This window comes from Microcaecilia unicolor, chromosome 9 (assembly GCF_901765095.1).
Source record: "Microcaecilia unicolor chromosome 9, aMicUni1.1, whole genome shotgun sequence".
NCBI lineage: Eukaryota > Metazoa > Chordata > Amphibia > Gymnophiona > Siphonopidae > Microcaecilia > Microcaecilia unicolor.
Window position 1 is genome coordinate 9,370,831 of NC_044039.1, and position 25,746 is coordinate 9,396,576.

At 41.7% G+C, this 25,746-nt stretch overlaps 1 protein-coding gene across 1 annotated transcript in view; it reads right to left on the reverse strand.

The window, feature by feature from the left end:
- Positions 1-15,144: 15,144 nt before the first annotated feature.
- ZFC3H1 (zinc finger C3H1-type containing) overlaps positions 15,145-25,746 on the reverse strand; it is a 134,700-nt gene continuing 124,098 nt past the window's right edge. The window contains 4 exon segments of the mRNA XM_030214825.1: positions 15,145-16,134; positions 16,271-16,333; positions 17,889-17,928; positions 19,340-19,441. Coding sequence (XP_030070685.1) covers positions 15,997-16,134; positions 16,271-16,333; positions 17,889-17,928; positions 19,340-19,441 — 343 coding nt within the window. The 3' untranslated portion in view covers positions 15,145-15,996.

Here is a 25,746-nt window from a genome sequence, read left to right on the forward strand (position 1 = left end):
CAGATACGTGTTAACAATTGAATAGTGAGGTTGCAATTTTTATTTTTTTTTAGGCAGAAAAAAAACAAGAAGATGAAGGAGAATTAATCCCTTGTTTCAAGCCCTAAGTGAAACAAGTACTTAAAAAAAAAATCTTGTGATGTTTCTGAGCTGGTGCAAAAGCAATGGGGAACTTGTTTAACACAGATGTGTATTCCTGCTGTGAGACCCAGTACATTTAGGACCCCTTTTACTAAGCTGGGGTAGAGCCTATGCGCATGCAGTGCACGCCAAAACGAGACTACCGCCAGGCTAGCGCACCTCCCTGGTGCTAATTTCAAATTTGGCACACACTCATTCCGGCAGTAAAAATAAAAAAATTTTATTTTCTATCACACGTGGTGTTTCTCGCGGCACTTGGCAGTTGGCATACGCTAAATGGTTAGCGAGCATATAGTGCATGAGCCCTTACTGCTAGATCAATGGGTGGCGGTAAGGGCTCAGGCCATAAATAGGGGTGCACTAGTTTTTATTTTAGCAGATGCCAGGGGTGTAGCCAGACTTCGGCGGGAGGGGGCACATTTAGCCCCCCCGGTGCCGCCAACACCACCAACTTTGACACCCCCCCTGCTGACGACCCTCTCGACCCCCCCCTCACGCCGCCAACCTTTCCCCACCGTTGCCTACCTTTGCTGGCGGGGACCCCAACCCCCGCCAGCCAAGGTCCTCTTCCTCCTTCGTTCTGTTTCTGAGTCTAACGTCAGACTCAGCAACAGAACGAAGGAAGAAGAGGACCTCGACTGGCGGGGGTTGGGGTCCCCACCAGCAAAGGTAGCAGACGGCAGGGGGGGGTCGAGAGGGTCGTCGGCAGGGGGGCCCAGGCTCCCGTGGCCCCACGTAGCTACGCCCCTGGCAGATGCCCATTTAAAAAATGCACTTTTTCCCCGATGCGGTAAGAAATGGCCGGCGTGTGCCAAAAACATGCACCCACACTACTGCAGGCCACTTTTTATCACAGCCCCTTAGATTTTTAGTCCACCAAGCAATGTCCCTTTTAACATTCTGCATCCTGGTCATTTGTACAAGTCAATAGCAGCTTTGTGAACTAGCTGTTTGCACATGGCTAATCTCCACAGGTACATGCTTTATTTATACACGGAGAATACTTTTAAAAGAAAGTCAGAAATGTAGGCATCTCCTGTCAGCTGAATATTAATTCCCAAATTCATACAGTACCTTCTTTCAATATTGGGCTGTGTGTTCCTCCCTGGATCTTATTTTATAAGCATAATATTTGAAAGATTTTTATTGGATGGAACCGAAATAAGGTTTAAAAAATATGATTTGTAAATATAGAACTGTATTTATTATCACAATAAAGGTATTGCATTGAAAGATGTGAAAATAAACAATGTACAGGTTCACACATTTTCTATATTTTGCATTTCCCATTTTACTAAATTCATTATTTGTATATAATTTGTAAATGTCTAGTGGCTGTAAAATAGATTATATACTTGCTTTTCTATGGATGTATCAAAATACATCATTTGTAATAAAAAAAACTTTTTTTTATTAAATACACTGCAAGCACCATTTCTTTCTAGCAATCTTTAATTTCTTTTATAGCTTTATTCATATTTTTTTTTTACAGAAATTTCCTCTGTCTTTAACAAAGCACACCTTTATCATGCACAAGTCTGACGCTTGTGCTGCAAAGAGACAAGCAGGGCAAGACTACTTTGAATACTAGGACGTTTTGTTCTGGGAAAAAAAACCCCAAAAATATGCACTTTAAAAGTTCAGCCTGATCATTTCCACATTAAGGTAATAAAGTGCTATCTTGGTGCCATTTAAGTGCATTTATTTCATGTGGAACTCTAGTGCAGCTATGCAGTGAGTACTTAATGGCTTTTGGGAGAGAAGCGAGACCTGTTCAGGCCCTATCCAAAATAGCATTAATTAGAAATGTACCTCCCCCCCCCCCCCCCCACACACACACACACACCAAAATAAGAAGCAATAACATAGTAACATAGTAGATGACAGCAGAGAAAGACCTGTACTGTCCATCCAGTCTGCCCAACAAGATAAACTCATATGTGCTACTTTATGTGTATACCCGACCTTGATTTGCATCTGCCATTTTCAGGGCACAGACTGTAGAAGTCTGCCCAGCACTAGCCCCGCCTCCCAACCTCTAGCCCCACCTCCCACCACGGGCCAGTCTAGTGTTCCTCTAAGTGTACTGCTATGTGATCTCACTTAAAAGATCTAGGGTCCAACAAGACTTGGATCTTCTGTGATTCAAACTGGCAATGTGAGTTTTCAGACTGACTGCTCACGTGTCCTTTAGATTGTAAGTTCTTTGAGCAGGGACTGTCCGTCTATGTTAAATTGTATAGCGCTGCGTAACCCTAGTAGCGCTTTAGAAATGTTAAGTAGTAGTAGCAGGGCCGTGCCTAGGGTCTCTGGTGCCCCCCTGCAGACTATCAGTTGGCGCGGCCCTGAGTAGTAGTTTTCAACACTGGGGTGGAAAAGCAAGCAGTTGTGACTGTTAATAGCATGTTTATCTGTTGCGGGCCAGCCTTTTGAAAACATCTATATTGACCTGATTTTAGGAGTTGTACAGCACCTGGAAAGCTGGCACCACAATACAATTCTTCTTAAAAAGTTTGTGCATAAGAACATAATTGCCATACTGGGACAGACCGAAGGTCCATCAAGCCCAGTATCCTCTTTTCAACAGTGGCCAATGCAGGTCACAAGTATCTGGTAAGATCCCAGAACAGCAAAACAGATTTTATGTTGCTTATCCTAGAATATGCAGTGGATTTTCCCAAGTCCATCTTAATAATGGCTTATGCACTTTTCTTTTAGGAAATTATCAAGAAAAGTGGAAAGTTGACCAGGCTGCCAGTAACAACGCAGAGACGTCTAATGACGATACAACGCTTATTTCAGAGACTCGACACAGACCTGTGACTCGGCAGTGAGCCTGCTTCAGGAGTCTTCATATAAATATACGTGAATGTCAAATGGTTAATCTTGAACTAGTAAAATGAGTAAAAACAATGGTCTTGAAAAAGACCTTTATCAAGCAAACGCAATGAAAGCTCCAGCGAGTTATCTGGCAGCCTGGTCTACTTCCAACTTTTCTTGTTTGTCTTCGTGGGATTTCAGTGTTCCTCTGCTTTGGCAGACTCTCACTGGTCCTGTGCATTTATACCAGGGAGATATTTAAATGTCTCAATCATATTTCCTCTCTCATCTTTCTAACAAAATATACATCTGTCTCCAAGAATAAGCAGATAGAATAAAAGACAAGCTCTAGCCAGAAATGTCATGGATTTCCGTACTAGCTGGACTGATCAAGAGTGGGGACTAGCTGGTATTTTCTCCTGCAGCCCCTAAGGGCACCAGGATGAATATATTATTTTACAGAAAGGACAAATGAGGGGGGTGGGGAGGGTTGGCAGTATGTGATGCCATGAGCCTCAAAAAGGTCTGTAATCAAGAGGGCCTATAGTCTCAAATTGAAAGAGACTAAAAAAATAAATAAAAAGTCACAGCCGATTATGGGTGGTACGGATGGGCCAGGTTTCACTGAAAGGAGTATGACTGTGATAGAGCTGGGCTTGTAGGTAACAGAAGAAGAAAAGTGTTGGGTTTGGGGAGGAAGTGAGACTTTTCAGCCAAGAGTCCTCCCAGTATGTGCACTACATGCTATGCCCTATATTTAAATATCCGCAGAAACAAAAGGGGTTTGCAGTTTCCACAAAAATTCAACAAAAGAAGGAAGTGGAAAACACAACTTCAAGAGATCAATCCGAGACACAGGGTGAGATGCTCCAGGAAAGCTTTATTAGGACCCTACACGGTCCATGTTTCGGCTTTTAAAAAAGCCTTCATCAGGGGTCGATCAGTGGATGCACAAAGTGTATACTGATTGACAATGGCGCACATGAAATATCGTCTCTGAGTGAAATAAAGTGTACTGCCTCGTACCAACAGATTCGATTTCACTCAGACAATAGGGTCCTAATAAAGCTTTCCTGGAGCATCTCACCCTGTGTCTCGGATTGATCTCTTGAAGTTGTGTTTTCCACTGCCTTCTTTTGCTATATTTAAATATGCCTGGGCACTTGTGTTCATAACTCACTTTTTATAGACAGGGTAATATGTGTGCTGAGTTGAGCATCCCAATCATTTTGAAAAGTTGGCTGCAATGTACATATTCATTGTGTCTATCCTGACTGGCTGAGGATTGGGTTGCAAATCCCTGATCTAGAGCTGGGGTTCTCAGCCAGGTTTTCAGAATATCCAGAATGAGAGCAAACACTACATCCCTGTTTTTTTGTGTGTGTTTTTTATAACTCTTTATTGAAGCAGAACACACACATACAATAATAGTAAACATGTACAAAGATGCAGCTGGTCATACTGAACAGGCATGGCGCTTTTTCCAATAACAACCCCAACACACTACATTCAGAAGCAGTTATACATCTGAAATGTCCACACAGGTAGGGAGACATATACAGCTCTATATGAAAAGATAAGACAGGAGAGTAAGGTCGCAGTGACTGGGCAACAAGATACTATGAACAATCCCTCACTAGAGATCAAATAACAGGTGGTGAGCTATAACGTTACTGAAGAAGTGGACAAAGCAAAACAGGAGACCTGGGCAGGACCAGTAGGAGCAGCCCAGAGCAGGTGGGCTACACGCTCTCCTCTGCCTTATATTGAAGCAGACAAATCCAATCCAGAGAATTCTGTAGTTCTCCCATTCAGGTTTGTGCTTGTCCCAATAAATTCAAAGTTCAAAACCAGCAACTTCCTTCCTTCTTGCTGCCCAGATCGGAAATGGAGGTGGTGGTGGTCGGGACCAACTTGTAAGGACTGATTTTTTTTTTTTTTTTTTTTTTTAACTGGCAAGAGAGCAGTGTACACAAATGTCCTCACCTCCAAAGGCACTAGATCTATACAAACCTGTTGATCACCTAAAGGTAGGGCTTGCTTATTCCAATCTAAGATAATCTGGAGGATCCCATTCAGCACATCAAAAACTCTGTTCCAAATTGTTCTGGACACTCCATAAGCATATGAAGAAATGGATCTGGTAGAGCCCTACACCTTAAACAAGTATCATTATGCCAAAGGCCCATCGTCACCCTTCAAGCTCTGGTCAAATATGTATTGTGTAATATTTTAAATTGAGTTTCCTATAACTGAGCATCTTTATCATGAGTATAAAGACTGAGAAATTGAGCCTTAAAGTCATGACCCTGGACATCAGTATGCAGAACCTTGGACCAAACATTTGCAGTATTGCATTCTCCTGTAAATCCCTTCCCAGATGGTACCAAAAGGAAGTGCTAGAGTCAGCAGAAATGGTTATAAAAAAAAAAATAAAAAGTTTAGTGAGGCAGCCTACCTCCCAGCAGTCTGCAAGAACACTGTGTAGTATAATAACATCTAAGCTGCATGTATTGAAAATGGTAAATAGGAAGCAACCCGTGCACTCTGCATTCCGTTAAATGTTGTCCTGCTCCTAGGTGTAACATCTCCCAAAGTTGTCCACCCTACCCTCGCCCAAGAATGAAAAGTAGAGCCCCAAACTCCAGGAGCAAACACTGGCTTGAGATTGGGGGGCAAAAAGGGGGAGAAGCCCTCACCAGTTTACCTTCCAGTGCTCACTGCCACCATCAGAAGACCTGTTAAAAAGGGTGCAATGGAATGGTAGTCTCTCCCCCAAACCATGAATTCTAGCCACCAAAAAAAAAAAGTAGGGGGTGGGGCAGAGCAGTGCATCAATAGGCCCAGAAGAGAGAAAAGACCAAGTAATGCCCTTGTAAATCCAGCAACTAGCTGCATTATACAGGCAGAGATCTGGCAAAGCAAGACCCCCATTTAGTTTGGCTCAAGTTAATTTAGCATAGCTAATCAAAACCCATTTCCATGTTCCAAATAAAGGAGTTAATAATGGAAGTGAAAGTTTGAACATGAGCAATGGGGGAAGATTTCACCAGCGGACACACAAAGCTCAAATTGTCCCTCTAGTATCAGTAATGTTCTTCGTATAAACAATGGCATCTAAACTAAGAATGATTTCCAAACATTTGAAAGCCCTTTGCTAACCTCACTCCCCAGCGTTGTATGTCACATGTCTCCCACATCCAAGTTTAAAGGGCCTCCATTTTGTCCTACTACTTCCGATTGTACATAAATTTCTCTCATGCATCCTCGTGGATATCCTGAAAACCCAACTGGCTGAGTGTGTGCCTAGGACTGTATTATGAACCCCTGCTCTAGAGTAGAAAGCTAGAAGGGAATGGGGATTGTGGGAATCCTACAGAAGCCATGGAATTCCCAAAGGGTTGGAAGAAGGTACCATGGGATGCCCACAGGAGCGCAAGTCAAAAGCTCTGGTGAGTCCAGAATTAGGCTTGGAATTAACTGAGGCAACTGGAGCTCTAGCATGAAGCTTATAATGTCCAGAAAGAGGCATTTGCAGCACCAGAATGAGACTTGGAATAGAGGCAGCTGGAACACCAGACTAAGGCTCAGAACGCTCACTGGTTGAATAGTAAAAACCATCTGAAAAAGCATGGGAGGCTGTTGGGGATTTGAAACAAAACTACAAGCAAGTAAACAATAACATCAACTCCTACAGGTACAGGTGGAGCTGGAGATTACTTGAGGGGATGGAATGGATCTTGGTGGGTATGGGTTAGATTGCATTGGAGATGGGTGAAAGAGCTGTTCTCACACAACAATTATCAGATAAATCAAGGGTAGGTAACCTCTGTATTCAAAGGCCTCAACCCAATGAATGGCTATACACAAATTGTACCTGCATGTACTGCTTCCATTGTATACAAATAGAGCTCGTGCATATTCATTGAGAAAAGTCCTGAGGTTGAGGACCTCAAAGATCAAGGTTGCCTACTGCTGAGATAAACGCTGATGACATTCCACTGACCTTCCCTATTTCAACAGATATTTTGACTTCCTCAGCCCTTGTGAATGATGCCATAAGCCAAATTGTCAATCAATGCCTCTACTCCTTCATAGTCCCGAAAGTGTCTTGGTCATGAATATTCATTGTGGATATACTGAAAACCTGTCTGGCTGAGGTGCCTCTAGGACCAGGTTTGTGAATCACTGCCTTATATACCAAATACACTTTTGCCATTGGTAGCACATCAAAAGGTTGATGGTTTGGATTCGAATCACAGTTGACTGTTGAAGCGCAGGTCAAGAACATTTTGAATTAGGGAACATGGCAATTTCCTTCAAACTGCAGAGAGTATGATTTAAAATGAAACAATACTATTATAAACTTATTGCTATTAGGACTCCCAGCTACAACTCTAAAAGCCCTCAAACTGAAAACATTACATTACCCATTCACAACTTACAGTCTTCAATTTAAGGTATGTACCTAACATGTTAGTTAAGCACAGAGGTCCTAAATATTCAGAAGAACTAAGGCATTTGGACTCTCCCACTTGCACTAATGTTCTGTGAATGGGCTCCTGTTGGCAGCTCCATCTTTGAGAATACTCAGACCGATCACATCAGAAGCTTCTTTTTTCCATTACTAGGCCAAAGGTTTGGAACTCTGTAAGATGATTAGCTTGAGGTTAAAAAGGAGATTAAGCCTCATTTTCAGATGTGGCTTTCGCTGTGTTCTAGTACCAGTATTTGCTTATCCTGTATTATATAATTTTTTTCCTTATTTATAAGTTGTAGGGCTGGTCTGGTTATGTTTTTATTATAATTGTAATATATACACTTAAATTTAAGTCTTTCTAAATTGTAGACTAGAATTATACATAAGAAATTGTTCAGACTGGAATTACAACTCCTACCTAGAATTGGTGCTGTTGGTCAGCTGTCCAGCATTGAAGCAGCTTGTACAGAACCCTCAAACCTGCATAAGCTATGCTGGGCCAAATCGTCAGCCAGCATCAATCTGCATTTTGATTACTGCCACTGGTGTTAAACCTAGAAATTCAATGGCAGAGCCAGCTAATGTAAAGTCACGTAGGTGCAATATTCAACAGGTAACAGGGTATGGGTTACATCATAGAGACAGGACTGACTTTTACACAGTCCCATGCATGGAGTGAAGCTGGCCAGTTATGTGCTTAATATCAACACTTTCCAACCCAGAACACCCCTAAACTAGCTGGTTTTCAGTTCAGCTCTAACTGGTTATTTTCATCAGCAGTAGTAGGCGATTAAGTGTCACTGAAATTAGCAGTTAGCCCAAACGGGAGCAAGTTAACTCTACCTTGCTAGCAAGTGGACCAAGAATCAGATGGTTAATGAGGCAGCAGCTGATCATATTAAAAAAAAAAAAGTAGTTAAGAAACTATACTTATAAATCCAAAGCAATAAACCCAAGAAACAAGTTCATAACAGTAAAATGTAATGTAATTTTCCATTTTAACCACCATCACAGTTCTACCAACTGTTACATATTAGTCTGTACAAATTAACAGCACAAGCTGTGTATACCATCACCAAGTGGAACGTACCGCTCCTCTCTGGACTCTGGACAATTACTTGCCATTATTTCTTTTAAAAAAAGAATCAGGTTTTAAACTGTAACGAATACTTTTTAAAGGTTCATACAAGGGTGCTCAGAGTCAACTCTTCTCTTGATTGAAAGTTTGCATACGTACACTGCCATGAAAAGACAACACGCTTAGCCCATGAACTACCACCAGCCTCTTGGTGTAAACCAGGGCAGTTAGGAAACAAACTGCAGTTCTCCGACTCTTGACAATTTACTGACATAGACTTTTGGAATATTCTTTTTAAGCACTGGTGCTAGCCAAGTATTTTTTAAAATGTATATTTGTTGGTACATTCTCCAGATATAGAACTGCTTGATTGGTACAGCAAGAGTGACTTGGCACCAGGAAGTTATATCTTTATATCCAAATTTTCCTGCTTATTACCCTACATTTGGCACAAAAGATGAGCACCAGCTCCAGTTTTCAACATGTCCAAAGTTAGTATTTTTAGAAAATATATTTGTATAGATGTTCATGAATTGACTTCTGTGTGGGATCTAACTCTTGCTTAAATGAGCCTTAAATAAGGTCTATAAAATAATGAGTGGAGGGTAGACGTGAAGCATCTGTTTACTCTTTCCAAATATACTAGGAATAGGGGGCATTCAATGAAGCTACAAAGTAGTACATTTAAAACAAATTGGAGAAAATGTTTGTTCACTCAACGTGCTCTGGAAGTTGTTGCCAGATCTGGCAAAGGCAGTTAGCTTAGCTGGGTAAAAAAAAAAAAAAAAGGCTTGGACAGCTTCCTAAAGGAAAAGTCCATAGACCATTATTAAAATGGAATGCGGGAAAATCCACTGCTTATTTCTGGAATAAGCAGCATAAAATGTTTTGTACTTCTTTGGGATCTTGCCAGGTATTTGTAACCTGGATTGGCCACTGTTGGAAACAGGATGCTGGGCTTGATGGACCTTTGGTCTGTCCCAGTATGGCAACACTTATGTACTTATAATTTATATACTATGGCAAAACAAAATCTTTTCTGCACACCAAGACCGTTTTCCCAGTAAATCTTCCTTGTTCTAGGAATCCTTGCACTCATAGGCAGATAACAGCCTAAGTCTCATCCCATAACTTAAATTATCCTATTGATGATGTTATTGCCCTTGTAGTCCTTTAATTCACAGTGAGGCTTGAACAGTATGCTTCCTATTGCTTTCTGGGAATTGCAAGGTTTCAACATTCGAAAGGATCAGGGACTAGAAAGTAGAAAGTGAAGGCGTGGCCTACTGGTTAGTCTTGATATCTAGAGGTGCCCAGCTCAAATCCCACTGCTGCTCCTTGTGATCTTGGGCAAGTCACTTAACCCTCCATTGCCCCAGGTAGATTGTGAGCCCCACAGGGACAGGGAAGTAGCCAAAGTACCTGAATGCAACTCACCTTGAGCTACTACTGAAAAAATGTGTGAGCAAAATCCAAATAAATACTGCTTTGTGCTTTGATGAGTCCCTTCAAGCACAGTCCATGACTAACTAGCCCAGCCCATAGTAGAAACCTCAACTTATATCCACACACTGGCCCTAGTAAGAACAATCTATCCAATTGGCCCCAGGCACTTGTTAGGTGTAGTAAAAATGATAGATAGATTTATTGCATTTGTATCCCACATTTTCCCACCTATTTGCAGGCTCAATGTGGCTTACAGTTTTGTTATGACATAGTCATTCCAGGATCTTAGGTACAATTGGTAATGTGCAAAGATTAAGTAAGGGAAGAAAGAGGGAAGGTGTTAGGCAGGTTAGTATAGAAAGTGGATATTAACTGGGTGGGTTGGTGCGGTAGTTTTGTACAGTTATAGGTTATCTTTGTATGCCTTGTTGAAGAGATGTGTCTTTAGAGATTTGCAAAAGTTAGTTATTTCGTTAATAGTTTTCAGGGCAGTAGGTAATGCATTCCACATGTGCGTGCCCATGTAAGAGAAGGTGGAAGCGTGTATCAGCTTGTATTTCAATCCTTTACAGCTGGGGAAGTGCAGATTGAGAAATTTGCAGGCTGATCTTATGGCATTTCTGGGAGGCAGGTCCACGAGGTTTAGCATGTAGATTACTGCATGAATCCTTGTTAAATTATCTGTAGGTTATTTGTAGGATTAACCAAGTATGATTAGTCAGTAACCCCAGCCTTTCGGTGTATTCAAATTTCTAGGAACCGACACACTCTAGCCTTTGTTAGAACCTACTAGGGAACAGGTTGCAGGATACGTGGAAGCCAATTATGGAAGGATGGTCATCAGAAGGAAGACACACACACAGGCAGCAAGTGACACAAGTGGTCATTAAAAGGAATGACACAGTACATGACATACTTACAAGGATAACCCTTTCAAGGAGGCGGCAACATAAATACAAAAGTAGTTTCCTTTTAAGTTTGTGTGAAGTTACCATAAGTCTATGGCATCAAATTAAAAGCCCCCCCCCCCCCCCAAACCCAATAAACATACACATTCATCTCTCAGCACACTAAAATTATGAAAGCAGAAACTGTTCTTACATTTGAACTGGAAATACAGTAAATACATTACTTGCTATTTAGAAGTGGCAAATGTATTGTTTCTTGGTATTTTATGGGCAAAAGTTGCAAATGCCTTCTCTGAAATTGATAGTGACTGTAAATAAAATGTTAGTACAGTTTTTGTTATTTTAATCTGATTACAATAAAACTGAAGCAGTGATAGGAATATGACCCCAAATAAAAATTCTAAGGCTGGCTGGTGATGTTGTGGTAAAGGAATGAAGGGATGCATGCCTAGAACAAGAAACAGATTATATCATCCTTGTTTGCATAGGATAAGTTTCTCAGGTAATTAGCACACTGTTCACATCAATTAACATTCCTTCACCCAGCTGCACTAATGACAAGTCTTTGATCCAGGGAAAAAAAACAAGCTCATTGTTTCCATTAACAGAATTTTCCTTGCCAGTGAACTTCAAGAACTGCCGATAATGCGCACTTATAATTAGAAAAACATTGCTTGGATCCACTATTTTCATCTTCCTGGCAAGTTTCTGTTTCTTAGATACACTCAGGTTTTCCATTCTAAACAAAACTGCCATAAGGAAGATATTTAAAAAGCTTCACATTTGAACATGAAAAGCTGCAAGAGAGATGTCCTAGTTCCACAAGTTCTCAACACTATCCTGAACAGGTGCCATGCTTAAGAGGTGAACTACCTCTGACTAGAGAAAGAGATAACCCACCCTTTCCAGTCAGAAATTCTAGTTCAGTACTTCACAGATCAGGTCTCTCAAAAATAGGTCTTATTAGGGATTCTCAAAGAAAACCCCGATAGCCATTCATAATAATTCAGGTTAATTCACCTGTGTTGATTCCCCTTGAAACCCAGTTCTATTATCAAATACCAGCTAGACACTGCCTTTTCAGCTCTTCCAATGTCCATAATGCAGAGGCACATGACCTGATTTAGAACATTTTTGTCCCCTTCTGTGTTTTTGGTGGTGGTGGTGGGGGGAGCTTAATGCATCAACACTGCCAATTCTTATATTGGCATCGGCAGAACTTTCAACGTCAACTACAAACCTAGTTTTCCCAATAACGGTTCACCTGGCAATTGTTCAGTGCTTCAGGATTTGATACCAATGTTCACATCATATCCTAAGGAAAGTGAGTGGAAGATTTAAGTCTGGGATAAGCAAAGAACCTCCTTCAGTGGTGCATCAGAATAAAACTAGGACCAATTAGTTCAATTAAGGAGTTTGAATGCCATTTTAGCTTTTGGGGGGGGCGGGACAGAGAGAAAAGATCCATCCCATTATTGTGAATTGCTGAGCAATAATGCATGCAAGGTGTGAAAGGTTTTGTCTCCTGCCGATTTTCCCTTTTACTGCATGTGTGTCACAAAACATTATTAGACAAGGTAACCTGAGTAAACATCATAATGTAAAAACTGTGTTAAGGAACAAAGTTACAAACACCCACATCAGCCTCCTTTATCAAGTGACCAAAATTTAATTAATTAAATTCAGCTGATTAACACATTCAGGCTTGATGGCAGCCAGTCCCTATTGAATCTGAATCTCACCATAAGGTTTCTACACTATGCTATAATGAAAGGAATTCCAGGAGAGAGAAAAAAAGTTGCAGAAATATATTAGGAAAGGTTTGTAAAGCCATTTTCCAAAGCTCTGGGATGTCAACAAAACCACACAGAGCCATTATCTCCAAATACAGAAGACTTAGCACAGTGATGAATCTTACCGGGAGCAGCTGGCCTGCCTAAATTACCACAAGGGCACAGTAACAACTCATCCAGGATGTCACAAAACATCCCAGATCATCCTTCAAAGCACAGCAGGACTCTAGTCCCAACCAAGGTAAATGTTCATAATGCCACATTATGAGAGACTAGGCAAAATGGGATTCACAGGAGAGTAGCAAGTCATAAATCTCTGCTAGTCTAGCCCAACATCGCTGCTCATCTCATTTGCAAACACACACCTGGAAGATCTACAAGCCTTCTGGGATAATGTTCTATGAATACACGAGTCAAAAGTGGAACTCTAGACAACACAGCTCCCAATACATCTGGGGTAAACCAACTACAGCATTCCATAGCAAGATCGTTCCAATAGTCAAAACATGGTAGTGATAGTGCGATGGTATGGAGATAACTTTGCTGCCTCAAACCTGGAAAAATGGCTACTGTTGAAGGAACCATACCTGTACCTGAAAATGTTTTTAAGGAGAATATCTAGTCGTCTGTTTGCGAGCTGAAAAGTAATTGGATTATGTAGCAAGACAATGATCAAAACATAAAAACAAGTCTACAACTGAATGGCAAAGGAAAAACAAAATCAAAGTTTTGGAATGGCCAAGTCAATCTTGACCTGAACCCAACAGAGCTGTTGTGGCAGGACCTAAAATCCGCAGTTCATGTACAAAAACCTAAGAATGTGTCTAAATTAAAGCAGTTTTACAAAGAAGGGTGGGCTAAGATTTAACAGCAATATGAAAATATTGATATCAAATTATAGAAAGCATTTGGTTGCAATCGCTGCTAAAGGAGGTGCAACCAGTCATTAAGGGAGCAATTCCTTTTTCACACAGGTCACATGGGTGTTGGGTAACTTTCTTCCTTAAATAGCGTAATATATAAACTGTTAAGTATTAACTCAGATTTCCTTTGTCTAATGCTACATTTTGTTTAACGATCAGAAACCTTTCAATGTGACATATATACAATGATAGCAGATAACGGGGTGGGGGTGGGGGGGGCAAACCTTTTTTGCACATTATTGTAGTTGATGTTGGAAAACACTATATGAAGGCTTTAAGAAGTATTGGAATGTTCATGCATGAGAGCACAAACAGCTGTGACCTCAAGTCCTGTCCTTCATCTTGTTAATGTATTTTGTTTTACTTACTGTGTATGCAACTCTGTACCTTGCCTACCTCAAATGATGGGTCCCAACCCAAACTGACTTTTGTTCATATCTTGTACCACTACTGATGTCATTCAGTTTATATGGAAAACACAGGGTAGGAAAACACACATTTATTAAAATACACACCAGAGAAAATTTAATGAAACACATGACAATGATTTCTTAATGTGGCCAAACATGTAGAAAAGGTGAAAACAAAAGCCAGAGGATGTAGCCAAAGTGACTAACACAGCAGGTGTCAAAAGATGCAAAGTCTATAAAAACTATTAGCAAGGTGGACTTTAGAAAGCCACTGCTCATTCCTAGATAGCAGCTATGAGAAATGGATCAACTATGCAGGATTAGCTGGTTATTTGCGACTCAGGCTGTCCACTGTTGGAGACAGGTTGCTTGGCTTGATGGATCTTGGTCTGACAGCATAGGTTTCCTAAAAGATTTATGCTTATGAAGTGGTGGGGACGAGCATGAAATACCCAACTTGCTTTATATCAAAACTAGCCATTGAGCCCGTAAAAACGGGCTAGTAAAGGGGGGTTGAAAGCCCCCCCCCCCCCCGGATAGGTCGCCGCCACCACCCCTCCCCCCGCCACCCGGGCCAGGTACCTGGCTTCACTATTCAAACCGCCGGAATGCAGCACACAGCTCATCTGAGCTGCCATCGGCCTTCCTTCTTCTCTGCGTGTGTTCTGCCCTCGTGTGACGCAACGTCGGCGAGGGCGGGACACAGGCAGGTAAGGAAAGCCAACGACAGTTCAGATGAGCTGTGTGCTGTGTTCCGGCGGTTTGAATAGTGAAGCCAGGTACCCGGGCGGGGTGGAGGGTGGGTGGCGGCGGCGGCGACTCCGAGTGGGTAGGGGGAGCGGTGGCGACAGCGGTTCCCTCACTCGCAGGTGCGCAGGTTCCCTCTCTGTCTCGCCCCCGTCATCACATATTGACGTGGGGGCGGGACAGAGAGGGTCTCTAATGCGCATTTGCGAGCGAGTACACCTCTTGCCATTTATATGTTTGATGGCCCTTCATGGTTTCTCATCTTCCAGAGCAGTGAAAATATTTTCAAACAACTGTAACAACTCTCCTGCAAACATCCAGCAGCATCTCAAACACACAAAGAACCACAAGAACAGCTTTATTTATTTTTTAAAAAACTTATATTGAAAATAGTTTTGAATAAACCAATACTACAGAGTAGTATTTCAATACAAACGGCTTCAATTTTTACTGTTCTTTAAACCGTCGAACTTTATTATAAATTAAACTTCTTTACAAAAAAAAAAATAAAATAAAATAAGAATTGCACATAATATTTGACCACTCAAGTTCTGATGCACTGGCATTTGTGAAAGTATCTTTAGTCTTCAAGTTAAACAGTCTCTGCAGTGAGTCCAGAATGTAGAAAGTGTAATTAACTCAGAGCCTTCAAGAGCAACCAAGACTCAAAGGCTATGGCAGTTGCATTTTCTTGAAGACCTGCTGATTTCTATTTTTAAACCCTGTAATGAAAAACCTCAGGGAAAAAAAAAAAAGATTTAATACACAAATAAAAAAAAGGGAAAAAAATCCCCAAAATGGACTAATTGTTTCTATTTGAAACAGTCTGTTGCACTACCCCCTCCCCCCCTCCAATATAGATCTCCTCAGGCATCAGTGAGCTCGCCAAGTGAATCAGGAACAGCACAATAGAAAACTTAAAACAAAATAAAAAGGGGGACAGGGTGTAAAAAAAAACACACACATACATACGCAAAAAAAAAAAAGAATAAAAACATCAGTCACTTTCAGGAACCATACTTACGTACATGATGTTACGAGATCTTGCTGGGCCTGGAAGCAGGCCAACAGGGAAATTCATTTATCCAATGTATAACTGTTTTGAGGTTGGCATAGAGCAGACTGAAGAAATGTAACAGATCAGCCATGCTGACCTTCCTTATGGAGATGAGAGCACAGAGGGGGAGGGGGGAAAAAATCGGCCTGATTTTTGCCAATTAATAGGAATTAGGACTGACTGCACCCAGTGTTCAGTGATTCCTGCTTTCTGCTCTGCAAATGGTTAAATTTAAGGGCTCGTCTAGGCTGACGCCAACCTCCTGGCACTTGGAAACTAGTTCTCTCAGGTTATCAGTTTTACCTCCTCCTGATGCTTCAAACAACAGTTGCTGCAAGAGATGGGGAAGCAGACAAATACGCGTTAGTCAGAGCCTGAGCATCACCATATCTGAGGATATGGCACATGCAGACATTAAATAAAAACTACATTCAAAAGAAAAAAAATATATATAATGAACACATTACATCTTTCCATAGCGCTGCACACAGAGGTAACTTCTGGAGAGCTCTCTGATACAAATGGCGGACCTGTAAAATAAATTTTAAAAATGGGAATGGCAAACGAAGAAGAAATGAAGTCGTAAGGAACAGAGCAGCACTGAAACTGTGGAATAGAGAAATACAGCAACACACCCAGACCTTTAAACAAACCACATTTCTATCAAGAAGTCAGCAGCCGTGTAATTAGGGAATTCTCCTTTACAAGACACGGAGCACTAACAATATTGGCCCTAGAGAAAACTGGTTATTTTGCCAGCTGAGACATATCAACAAGCTTTGTGTTGCTTTCGTCATGAGTACAGCATACTCGTATTCCCAGTGTGTCGGAGTATTAAATCCATCCGTACCCAAAAGGTCAAGAAACAATCCAAAGAGGGTGATGGTATACATGACCTCTCCAGCCCAGAGGTGGCACCTCAAAAATGATTTTAGAAGTGCAACTATAACACTTGTCTTGAAAATACTTATGCTGGTTCATCATGCAATAATTTAGGTTCATTTTGGAGAGTGAGACATGGATGCTTACTTTATCTATTCTTGCAAACCTTTTAAACGGGGGAGTTTAGAAGAAACAGAGAAACACGACAGCAGATAAGAGCCAAATGGCCCATCCAGTCTGCCCATCCTCAGTAACCACTAACTCTTGCTTTTCCTAAGAGATCCCATGTCTGTCCCATGCTTTTTTTTGTGGAATGAATTAGTCATTTAAAATCCACAATATCACTTGCTATAATACCTTTAGGAGAATAGTTAAAGGTTTTCTTTTTACCTTATACCTGACAGGTATTTAGACCCAAATACGAACTAGGATAACTGTAATGCAAATATATTGCTATAAAAGGGATTTTCTCTTCAGTTTGCGTCTTGTGATCCCACCTTGGTAAAGCGGAATAGAAATGTCAATATTACATTAGATGTTTATTGACAGATATGACTACCACTATCACATGGGCTTCAAAACACGTCTTCAACGAACATAAAAACACTTCACACAGTGAGAGAAAACAGCTCAGCTAGCTGAAGTGTTTCTATGCTAGTGACTATGTGATAGTGGTACCCTTTGGTTAACACAGAGATTGTGCTTCTTTTTAACTGGTTTGACTGGCTTTATCTTTATGGGTTTCTTTGCCAGTTGTGTGCCATCCCTGTGACTGTTTCTGGTGGGGATCAACTTTATTGCAAATTAAGTCCTCTGATGCAGTTACAGTGCAGAAACATGTTGCATGTCATTTTTTCATGGATAATTAGATTTAAGGCTCTGTTGATGCATATTATGCTTTTAATATTGTGGTGGGCTTTTAAAGGTGTATTTAATAAAATTATCCCACCTAGCAAATTGTTTAATTTAATGTTCACATTGTTCTTTTATTCCTAAATTAAAAATACACCCTCAGTTTTCCAGTACGTGTGGTTAATAAATCAGCTTTTCTGACAATTACAGTGGATTCTCATTTGGTGCAAATATTTAATGGTCCCTGCTCTATCATGTCAGGTTTACAAGATTATTCCATGAGCTGCTGAACCATCTTTCAAACTAAAGAAAACCATTATCTATTTTACAGTAAAAGTACTGCCTACATACCTCTCGCTGCCCCTTTAGCAAACACTCCACAGCAATGGCTCTGAGAAAAAGAAACCAAGAATAAACAAACACACACTTACTCATCCCAACACATAACCAGATGACATCACTAGCACTTTCAAGGTGCACTAAAATAGTGATGGTGGTATTCAAAACACACAAAAGGGAATGCACATTCTACTGCAAGTGAGAAAACTTGATATACATAAGATTATATTATTGGCAATAACATGCCTGATAACATTTCACCCAGGATGGGGAGAAGTCAATCTGGACAAAGATGAACAGATTCCAAAGGGGCCCTTTTACTGAAGTTCAGCGCATGCTAAATTCTGTGCATCCTATTTTATAGCTGTGACAAAGTGGGTTTTAAGCCTGTAAACTGTATTGATTTCTTGAAGTGTATTTCCCAAGTTTGGGCAGCAGGTGGTGCATGTTTATATTTAAAGCTATTACAGAGAAATGACTGGTTTTTTTCTTTAGTCTAACACAGATGCAGTATACTTTTCAAAATTCATTCTGGGCTCTGATTGGCCCAGGAGCTCAATTCTAGGATGTACTGGCTCCCCCCACCCCCCCAACACACACGCACTCCTAGCCAGGGAGAACAGAAAAAAAGATCTCTTGCTGAGGCCCTGTGAACAGTTATATTTAATAACCTGTGAGCAGCTTATGTCCTGAACTCCCCAGGTAGTATTTAGATAGTAAACAAATGTTTAGATAGTTTTATAATTGATCCACATTCAGTTACCTATCATGTGCTGTTCTTGTTCTGTTTTATGGTTCACTGTTCAATATTTTTACGAAAAACATTTTTTTTTAAATTTATTGCCTCTGCTTGTCTGGACTAAAAATCCTGGTGGTTTGTGTGTTGGGACCTGTGGGAGTGTGGACCCAGTAACCTAGGAATCACTGGGGATAATTTGAGAGTGGAAGACTTGCCCAGAGGCAGTTGGGGGCCCAGTCAGTGGGAGAAGGGTGCTAGTGTAGAGCACAGGCAGCAGTTGCAGGCGGACCTGAGCCGTGCTGGGGATAGACCCTCTAAGTGGCCGCCGGGTAGCCCCAGGCGGGTGGCTAGGTGTTTCATGATAATACCTATAGGTCAAGCATAACTAAGCACTTGCTAATGTCCATTAGCACACTAAGCTTTAGTAAAAGGGTCCCTAAATTAGTAGCAAAACCCTGAAAAGGAAGAATCAAAACCTGCACTTTATAATGTAGTTGCCAACTAAATCACAGCACACATTTCTTCTTGCATTAAAATTATAGATCATTAAGGAAACTTTCCAAACACACAAATGTGATGCCCATTTCTGAACCACCAAAAAGTGCTACAGGACTTTCAGGAACGTCAGATTTCAATGCCAAATTTCAGAATCACCTTCATGATGCAAAACCTTATAAAGCAAAATACTACATATGAAAGCAGGTGCATGATTTGGTTGCATTACATTTTCCAGATGTCCAGACATGTTGGGATGCTGTGTATGAACATCTTGGCTTGCAGTTTCAGAATCTGCTCATTTTTCTCCTCCCATTCTTGCTGAAGTAGCCTGAAAAATACCACCACAAACAGCAGTTTGTACAAAGGATGGCAAATATCCTACCATAAGTTAATCTTAACACATACTGGTCCTAGAGCACACAGGAACTTGTTTTCTTCTAAAACTTCCTATTGGTCACACGCACAAAAAAAATATGATTAGTACATGACCTTTTATACAGGTCTAAGATTAGGGCTTCTATTCTTAGGTATTTTATAAACTGTAAATTTAGGTGTTTCTTTTCAGCTAATTAGGGGGTTCTTTGATAGTATAAAATATCAGTGTTTCTTGATGTCTGAGGTATGACTGCAGTTGCTGAGTATCTTCTCTGGAGGAATCAAATATATACATTTATGTATGCTGACCAGTCATTGCCATGGAAGAGACATTAACAGAACACAAGATCCAAGGCAGGCAAGGGGAACAGTGAAAACAGCATTAGGAAAGTGGGGGCTTTCTAGTGATTTCACTTTTTTTCTTCTGGGATTATTTCATCAATTAAACCTTAAATCAGAAGCTTTAAATATAATGTAATGAGGAAGAACTCTTTGCAAGTCCGGAGGTGACTAGCCATCATCCTGAGCTAGGCTCAGCTGTCCAAGGCAGAGGTGTTGAGTTTTTCTGAGGGGCTATAAGAACAAAGGCCCCCCCCCCCTTTATTGGTATATGTAGTTGATTTGTGTTTGGCCTCATAGAGAATGTTTTTATTATAGTGTGGATCTTTGTCTTGATGTTGGAATGCTAATAAACAGATTTAAACAAATATAATGTAATGAATTCTGCTTCTTCAGTGATTAGATCACTGAAATAACCCCAGTGTAAACAGCAAACCAGAGCAATAGCTCAGGGAGTGATAGGACATTATATAAATGCTACAAGCCAACTACATGCATGGTAGCCAAGTCTGTCAGAAAAGTATATGTTTATCAAGCAACATCTGAACCAAACTGTACACATGCAGATTTTCTAAATCTAGCCACCCCAATGTAGCTGTCTTAGAAGCAGGACAGACAAAAGTGCAGCTCTGGGCCCACATAATAAGAGCAGCAGAGTGTACACCACTGGCTCACATCCAATGTGAGATCGTGACCTGACACAGCGGCACAAGGGTCAACCTGATCTAATGATTAAGAAATGGTACCAAAATTGCACATTTAATTCAATTTTTGCACATTACTCTGGCAATAGCTCATACTGCACTGTAACATACAATAAAATAACTTACAATGTAGAATAAAATTCTATTATAATAAAAACGGACATGCCAGGAAGTCATAAAACTCGGCCTAAGAGAAAACCACACCCCCAACCCACAAGCCATAGTCGGAACTAAGTTAACTCACATATAAATCTGCGTATCATACATCTCTTAAAGCCATTTAGACACTGAAAAAAAAAATCATTTCACCCACCCCATTCCAATCCTCTCTCAATGTTTTAAAAAAATTCAGTATTTAGATCATTCTATCAAACATACCCAGGGACAGTTACCACACACACGCCACATAGTTAAAAGCAACCATTTCATAAACAGCATCAACACAAGCACCACAGAATTTAAACAAAAAAAAAAAAACCCACAATGTCAGAAAAAATTATACAAAATGTCTCAAGAAAACAAGCAGCCATGGACCCAAGTCAGCTTAATCATCTATAACAAATTTTAAAAAATAATAAGTAATCGCTAAAAGGAGGATGCAAAGAGCAGAAAAAAATATACTAACTAGGGCTGCATTTTGATTAAAAATGTTAATTGCACAATTACATAATTGAAAGATGACAAGCAAGCAGAGAAAACAATATTCACTTACTACCGTATTTTTCGGACTATAAGACGCACTTTTTTCCCCCAAAATTTGGGAGGAAAATGGGGGGTGCGTCTTATAGTCCGAAGGTAGCGTTTTTTTAACCTCCGTTCCGTACTTACAGGATTCCGTGTTCCCTGGTGGTCTAGTGACGTCGGGGCAGGAAAGAGCCCCCTCTTTCCTGCCCATCGCGCTGCTCTCCGTGCTTCTCAATGCTTTCCGACGGTCTCGGCGATATTCAAAATGGCCGCCGAGATTCTCGGCGGCCATTTTGAATCTCGCCGAGACCGTCGGAAAGCATTGAGAAGCACGGAGAGCAGCGCGATGGGCAGGAAAGAGGGGGCTCTTTCCTGCCCCGACGTCACTAGACCACCAGGGAACACGGAATCCTGTAAGTACGGGACGGAGGTCCAAAACCCGGACAAGACGCACCGGAGCACCTAGGTTTTAGAGGAGGGAAAGAGGAAAATTTTTTTTTTCCTATTTCCCTCCTCTAAAACCTAGGTGCGTCTTATGGTCCGGTGCGTCTTATAGTCCGAAAAATACGGTAATTTCTCTCCCTTTCCTCCCCTCTCTCAATCTCTAGCCCCTATCCAGCATCTCCCTATGACCCAGTGTCTCGCCCCTCTCCAACCCACCGTCATCTTTTTTCCTTTCCTTCCCCCCTCCCGCAGGTCCAGCACTTCTCTCCCTTCCCTCCAGCTATCCCCATAAACTAAGGTGCAGCACCTCCCTCCAGCCCCCCTCTCCCAGCAGTCCAGCATTTCCCCCCTTACATTAGGGGGCTGCCCGGCAGCAATTCACAGAGGCCTGCCCTCACATAAACAGTGACGAAGACACAGAAACGCTAAACCCCACAGGACGGGGGAAGGGAGAGATGTGCCAGACTTGAGAAGGGGAGAAGAGAACAGATGTACCATTTCTGGGTGGGCCTGGACTTGCCGAGGCTCACCCACTGCTGTCCCTGACTGGCAGTGATGGTTCAACAGCAGCACACACTTCTCAGTTGTCTCAGCAGCCTCCCCAATAGCAGCCCATTGGCTCCCTCACAATCTTTAGACAAATAACCAATCCTGGAGGCTCCTGTAGATGACATTGCCCTTGGAACGCAGAGGCCAGAGCCACGGCAAATGCGTGCTGTTGAGGAGAAAGCGAAGGAACAATATGCCTGACACGTGGGCAGGGGAATGCTGTGATTAACAAATTACGATTAATTTTTTAAAATCGCAATTAGTAAATAAAATATTGTAGCATTAAACACAATTTAATGTACAGCCTTAATATTAACTACTGATAAGTACACAGGTCCCAAGTTATGCAAGACATTAACAGCAATGGTGACAGTATTAAATTGAATACGTTTGAACAAGTGGCCAATGAAGGAACTACTAAATAGGTGAAACACGGCTCTCAGGGTCTCTTGCACCAATTACAAGCTGCAGCATTCTGAATTCAGTGTAATTACAGGAAGACCGAAACCAAATTGGCAAATGAAATTCACCACTCAAGTTTTGGCCAAAGCTGGCTGCTATGGCCCAGCCTGCACACAACACAATAATATAGTCTCACCCCCGCTCTGGACTCTCCCTTCCAGCCTACGTTATAAATCTGTTTTGGTCTAGGGATGAGGCAGGAGCCATCGCCAGCTGCTCTTGCCCATGCAGTCTTCACTGTTAAAATGGCTGCTGTGGCCTCCAGCAACTTTCTTGCTAAACTGCCACTAGAGATTGCGGCAGCCATTTTGAGACTGAAGTAAAAAGCCTTAAAAAAAAAAAGGAAAAGAAAAGTCTACTGTTGGCTTTTAATACAGTTTTATTATATGAGGCTGTTAAAAATGAAAGTGATGTCTAAAGCTTGTTATTTATCTGCCAGGCAACTATTTTACAAAACCTTTTGTTTGGCTTTTAATATTCTGGGATAAAAATTAATGAGCACAATATATCATCTGTACTATGCTGCTCTAATACCTGATAACGATATAAATACATTGTCATTAGCAGACAGCAACTGTTCCTAATTTGACGAGCCCCACTAGACCCTCAGCATCAAATGGGTTCATTGTATAGAAGCTGTGCCTTATTAGAAACATCTGTCAAGAAATGAGACTCTCTCAGAGATCATGTGAGGATAAAGAAAAGAAGCTCAACACTTGATGGAATAAATCAACTAGTCCATCCCTCTGAGATGAGACTAGGGATGGACTAGTTGTCTCTGCTCAGCTAGAACAAAGCAGATCTATGTAAATATTAAAGGGTTCCACCATTAAGTGAGAACCAATTGATACTGTTACGGCTAAGGTCACCCAACTCTGAATGATGACCAAGTGGCATACTAAATTCCTTTTAGCCCTCCCAGCTAGCTGTGCTTGGTGTGAGAGGCTCAATCATACATGCAGGAATGAGGCGATACCACTTGCATACAGGCGTAGATTTAAGTAACTAGTGTAAAATAACTTATCTAAATATATTGGTTTTTAAAAGTATTCCTGTGTACTGTTTTTTTCCCCCTTGAAAGAAGGTACACTTCTATGTCTCCCCATTGTGGGATTTTATGCCACAATACTTCTGTTTAGAAACATCTTTTAGGAAATTTAAAGAGGGACTGATGGCACAATACTTTGCTTTGGCGGTTGACCTGGACTAGTTCATTCAGTTGCAAAATTATTTATATCATGGTACTGCAGCGTAGCAAACATTTGAATAAACTTTGGGCGTTGACTGTTGACGGTGACTTGTCATGCTTCTATTATTTGTGTAAGTGAAGGCAGTTGAAACCAATTCTCACCATGGGTAATCTAACAAAAATCGGTCCATGTATTTATAACTAGTAGGCTAGATTACTGTAATTCTCTGTTAATTGGTTGCAGTAAAGCTGGTCTACAATGCTTATAACTTGCAGAAAATACCACAGCAAGACTGCTAACAGGCACCAACACTGTACAAACTACACAGAAATGGATGGAATTTAAGCTGCTGTGTCTCACTTTTAAAGCTTTAAATTTGAAAAGTCCTGAATATTTGTCTAAAAAGGTTAGGTACTCTCCACACGAATTGCAGTCTCCTCTAACTGCTGGGTTTGGACATTATCAGACTTGCCTTCAACCCAGAGGTTGGTGTTTTCTTATAGTGGACCATCTTTATGGAACTCGTGACTGCAATGCTTTTCTAACCGCTTATTATATCATGGCTATCGGAAACTTTTGAAGACTCTTGGTTTCATCAATATTTTGATTGATTGCTTAACACACCTTGTACAATATAGCGAATGCTACATACCTGTAGAAGGTATTCTCCGAGGACAGCAGGCTGATTGTTCTCACTGATGGGTGACGTCCACGGCAGCCCCTCCAATCGGAAACTTCACTAGCAAAGTCCTTTGCTAGCCCTCGCGCGCCCGCGCGCACCGCGCATGCGCGGCCGTCTTCCCGCCCGAAACCGGCTCGAGCCGGCCAGTCCAGTATGTAGCAAGACAATACACTTCAAGGGAAGACACAACTCCAAAGGGGAGGCGGGCGGGTTGGTGAGAACAATCAGCCTGCTGTCCTCGGAGAATACCTTCTACAGGTATGTAGCATTCGCTTTCTCCGAGGACAAGCAGGCTGCTTGTTCTCACTGATGGGGTATCCCTAGCCCCCAGGCTCACTCAAAACAACAACATTGGTCAATTGGGCCTCGCAACGGCGAGGACATAACTGCGATTGACCTAAAAAATTTACCAACTAACTGAGAGTGTAGCCTGGAACAGAACAAACAGGGCCCTCGGGGGGTGGAGTTGGATCCTAAAGCCCAAACAGGTTCTGAAGAACTGACTGCCCGAACCGACTGTCGCGTCGGGTATCCTGCTGCAGGCAGTAATGAGATGTGAATGTGTGGACAGATGACCACGTCGCAGCTTTGCAAATTTCTTCAATGGAGGCTGACTTCAAGTGGGCTACCGACGCAGCCATGGCTCTAACATTATGAGCCGAGACATGACCCTCAAGAGCCAGCCCCGCCTGGGCGTAAGTGAAGGAAATGCAATCTGCTAGCCAATTGGATATGGTGCGTTTCCCTACAGCCACTCCCCTCCTATTGGGGTCAAAAGAAACAAACAATTGGGCGGACTGTCTGGTGGGCTGTGTCCGCTCCAGGTAGAAGGCCAATGCTCTCTTGCAGTCCAATGTGTGCAGCTGACGTTCAGCAGGGCAGGAATGAGGACGGGGAAAGAATGTTGGCAAGACAATTGACTGGTTCAGATGGAACTCCGACACGACCTTTGGCAGAAACTTAGGGTGAGTGCGGAGGACTACTCTGTTGTGATGAAATTTGGTGTAAGGGGCCTGGGCTACCAGGGCCTGAAGCTCACTGACTCTACGAGCCGAAGTAACTGCCACCAAGAAAATGACCTTCCAGGTCAAGTACTTCGGATGGCAGGAATTCAGTGGCTCGAAAGGAGGTTTCATCAGCTGGGTGAGAACGACATTGAGATCCCATGACACTGTAGGAGGCTTGACAGGGGGCTTTGACAAAG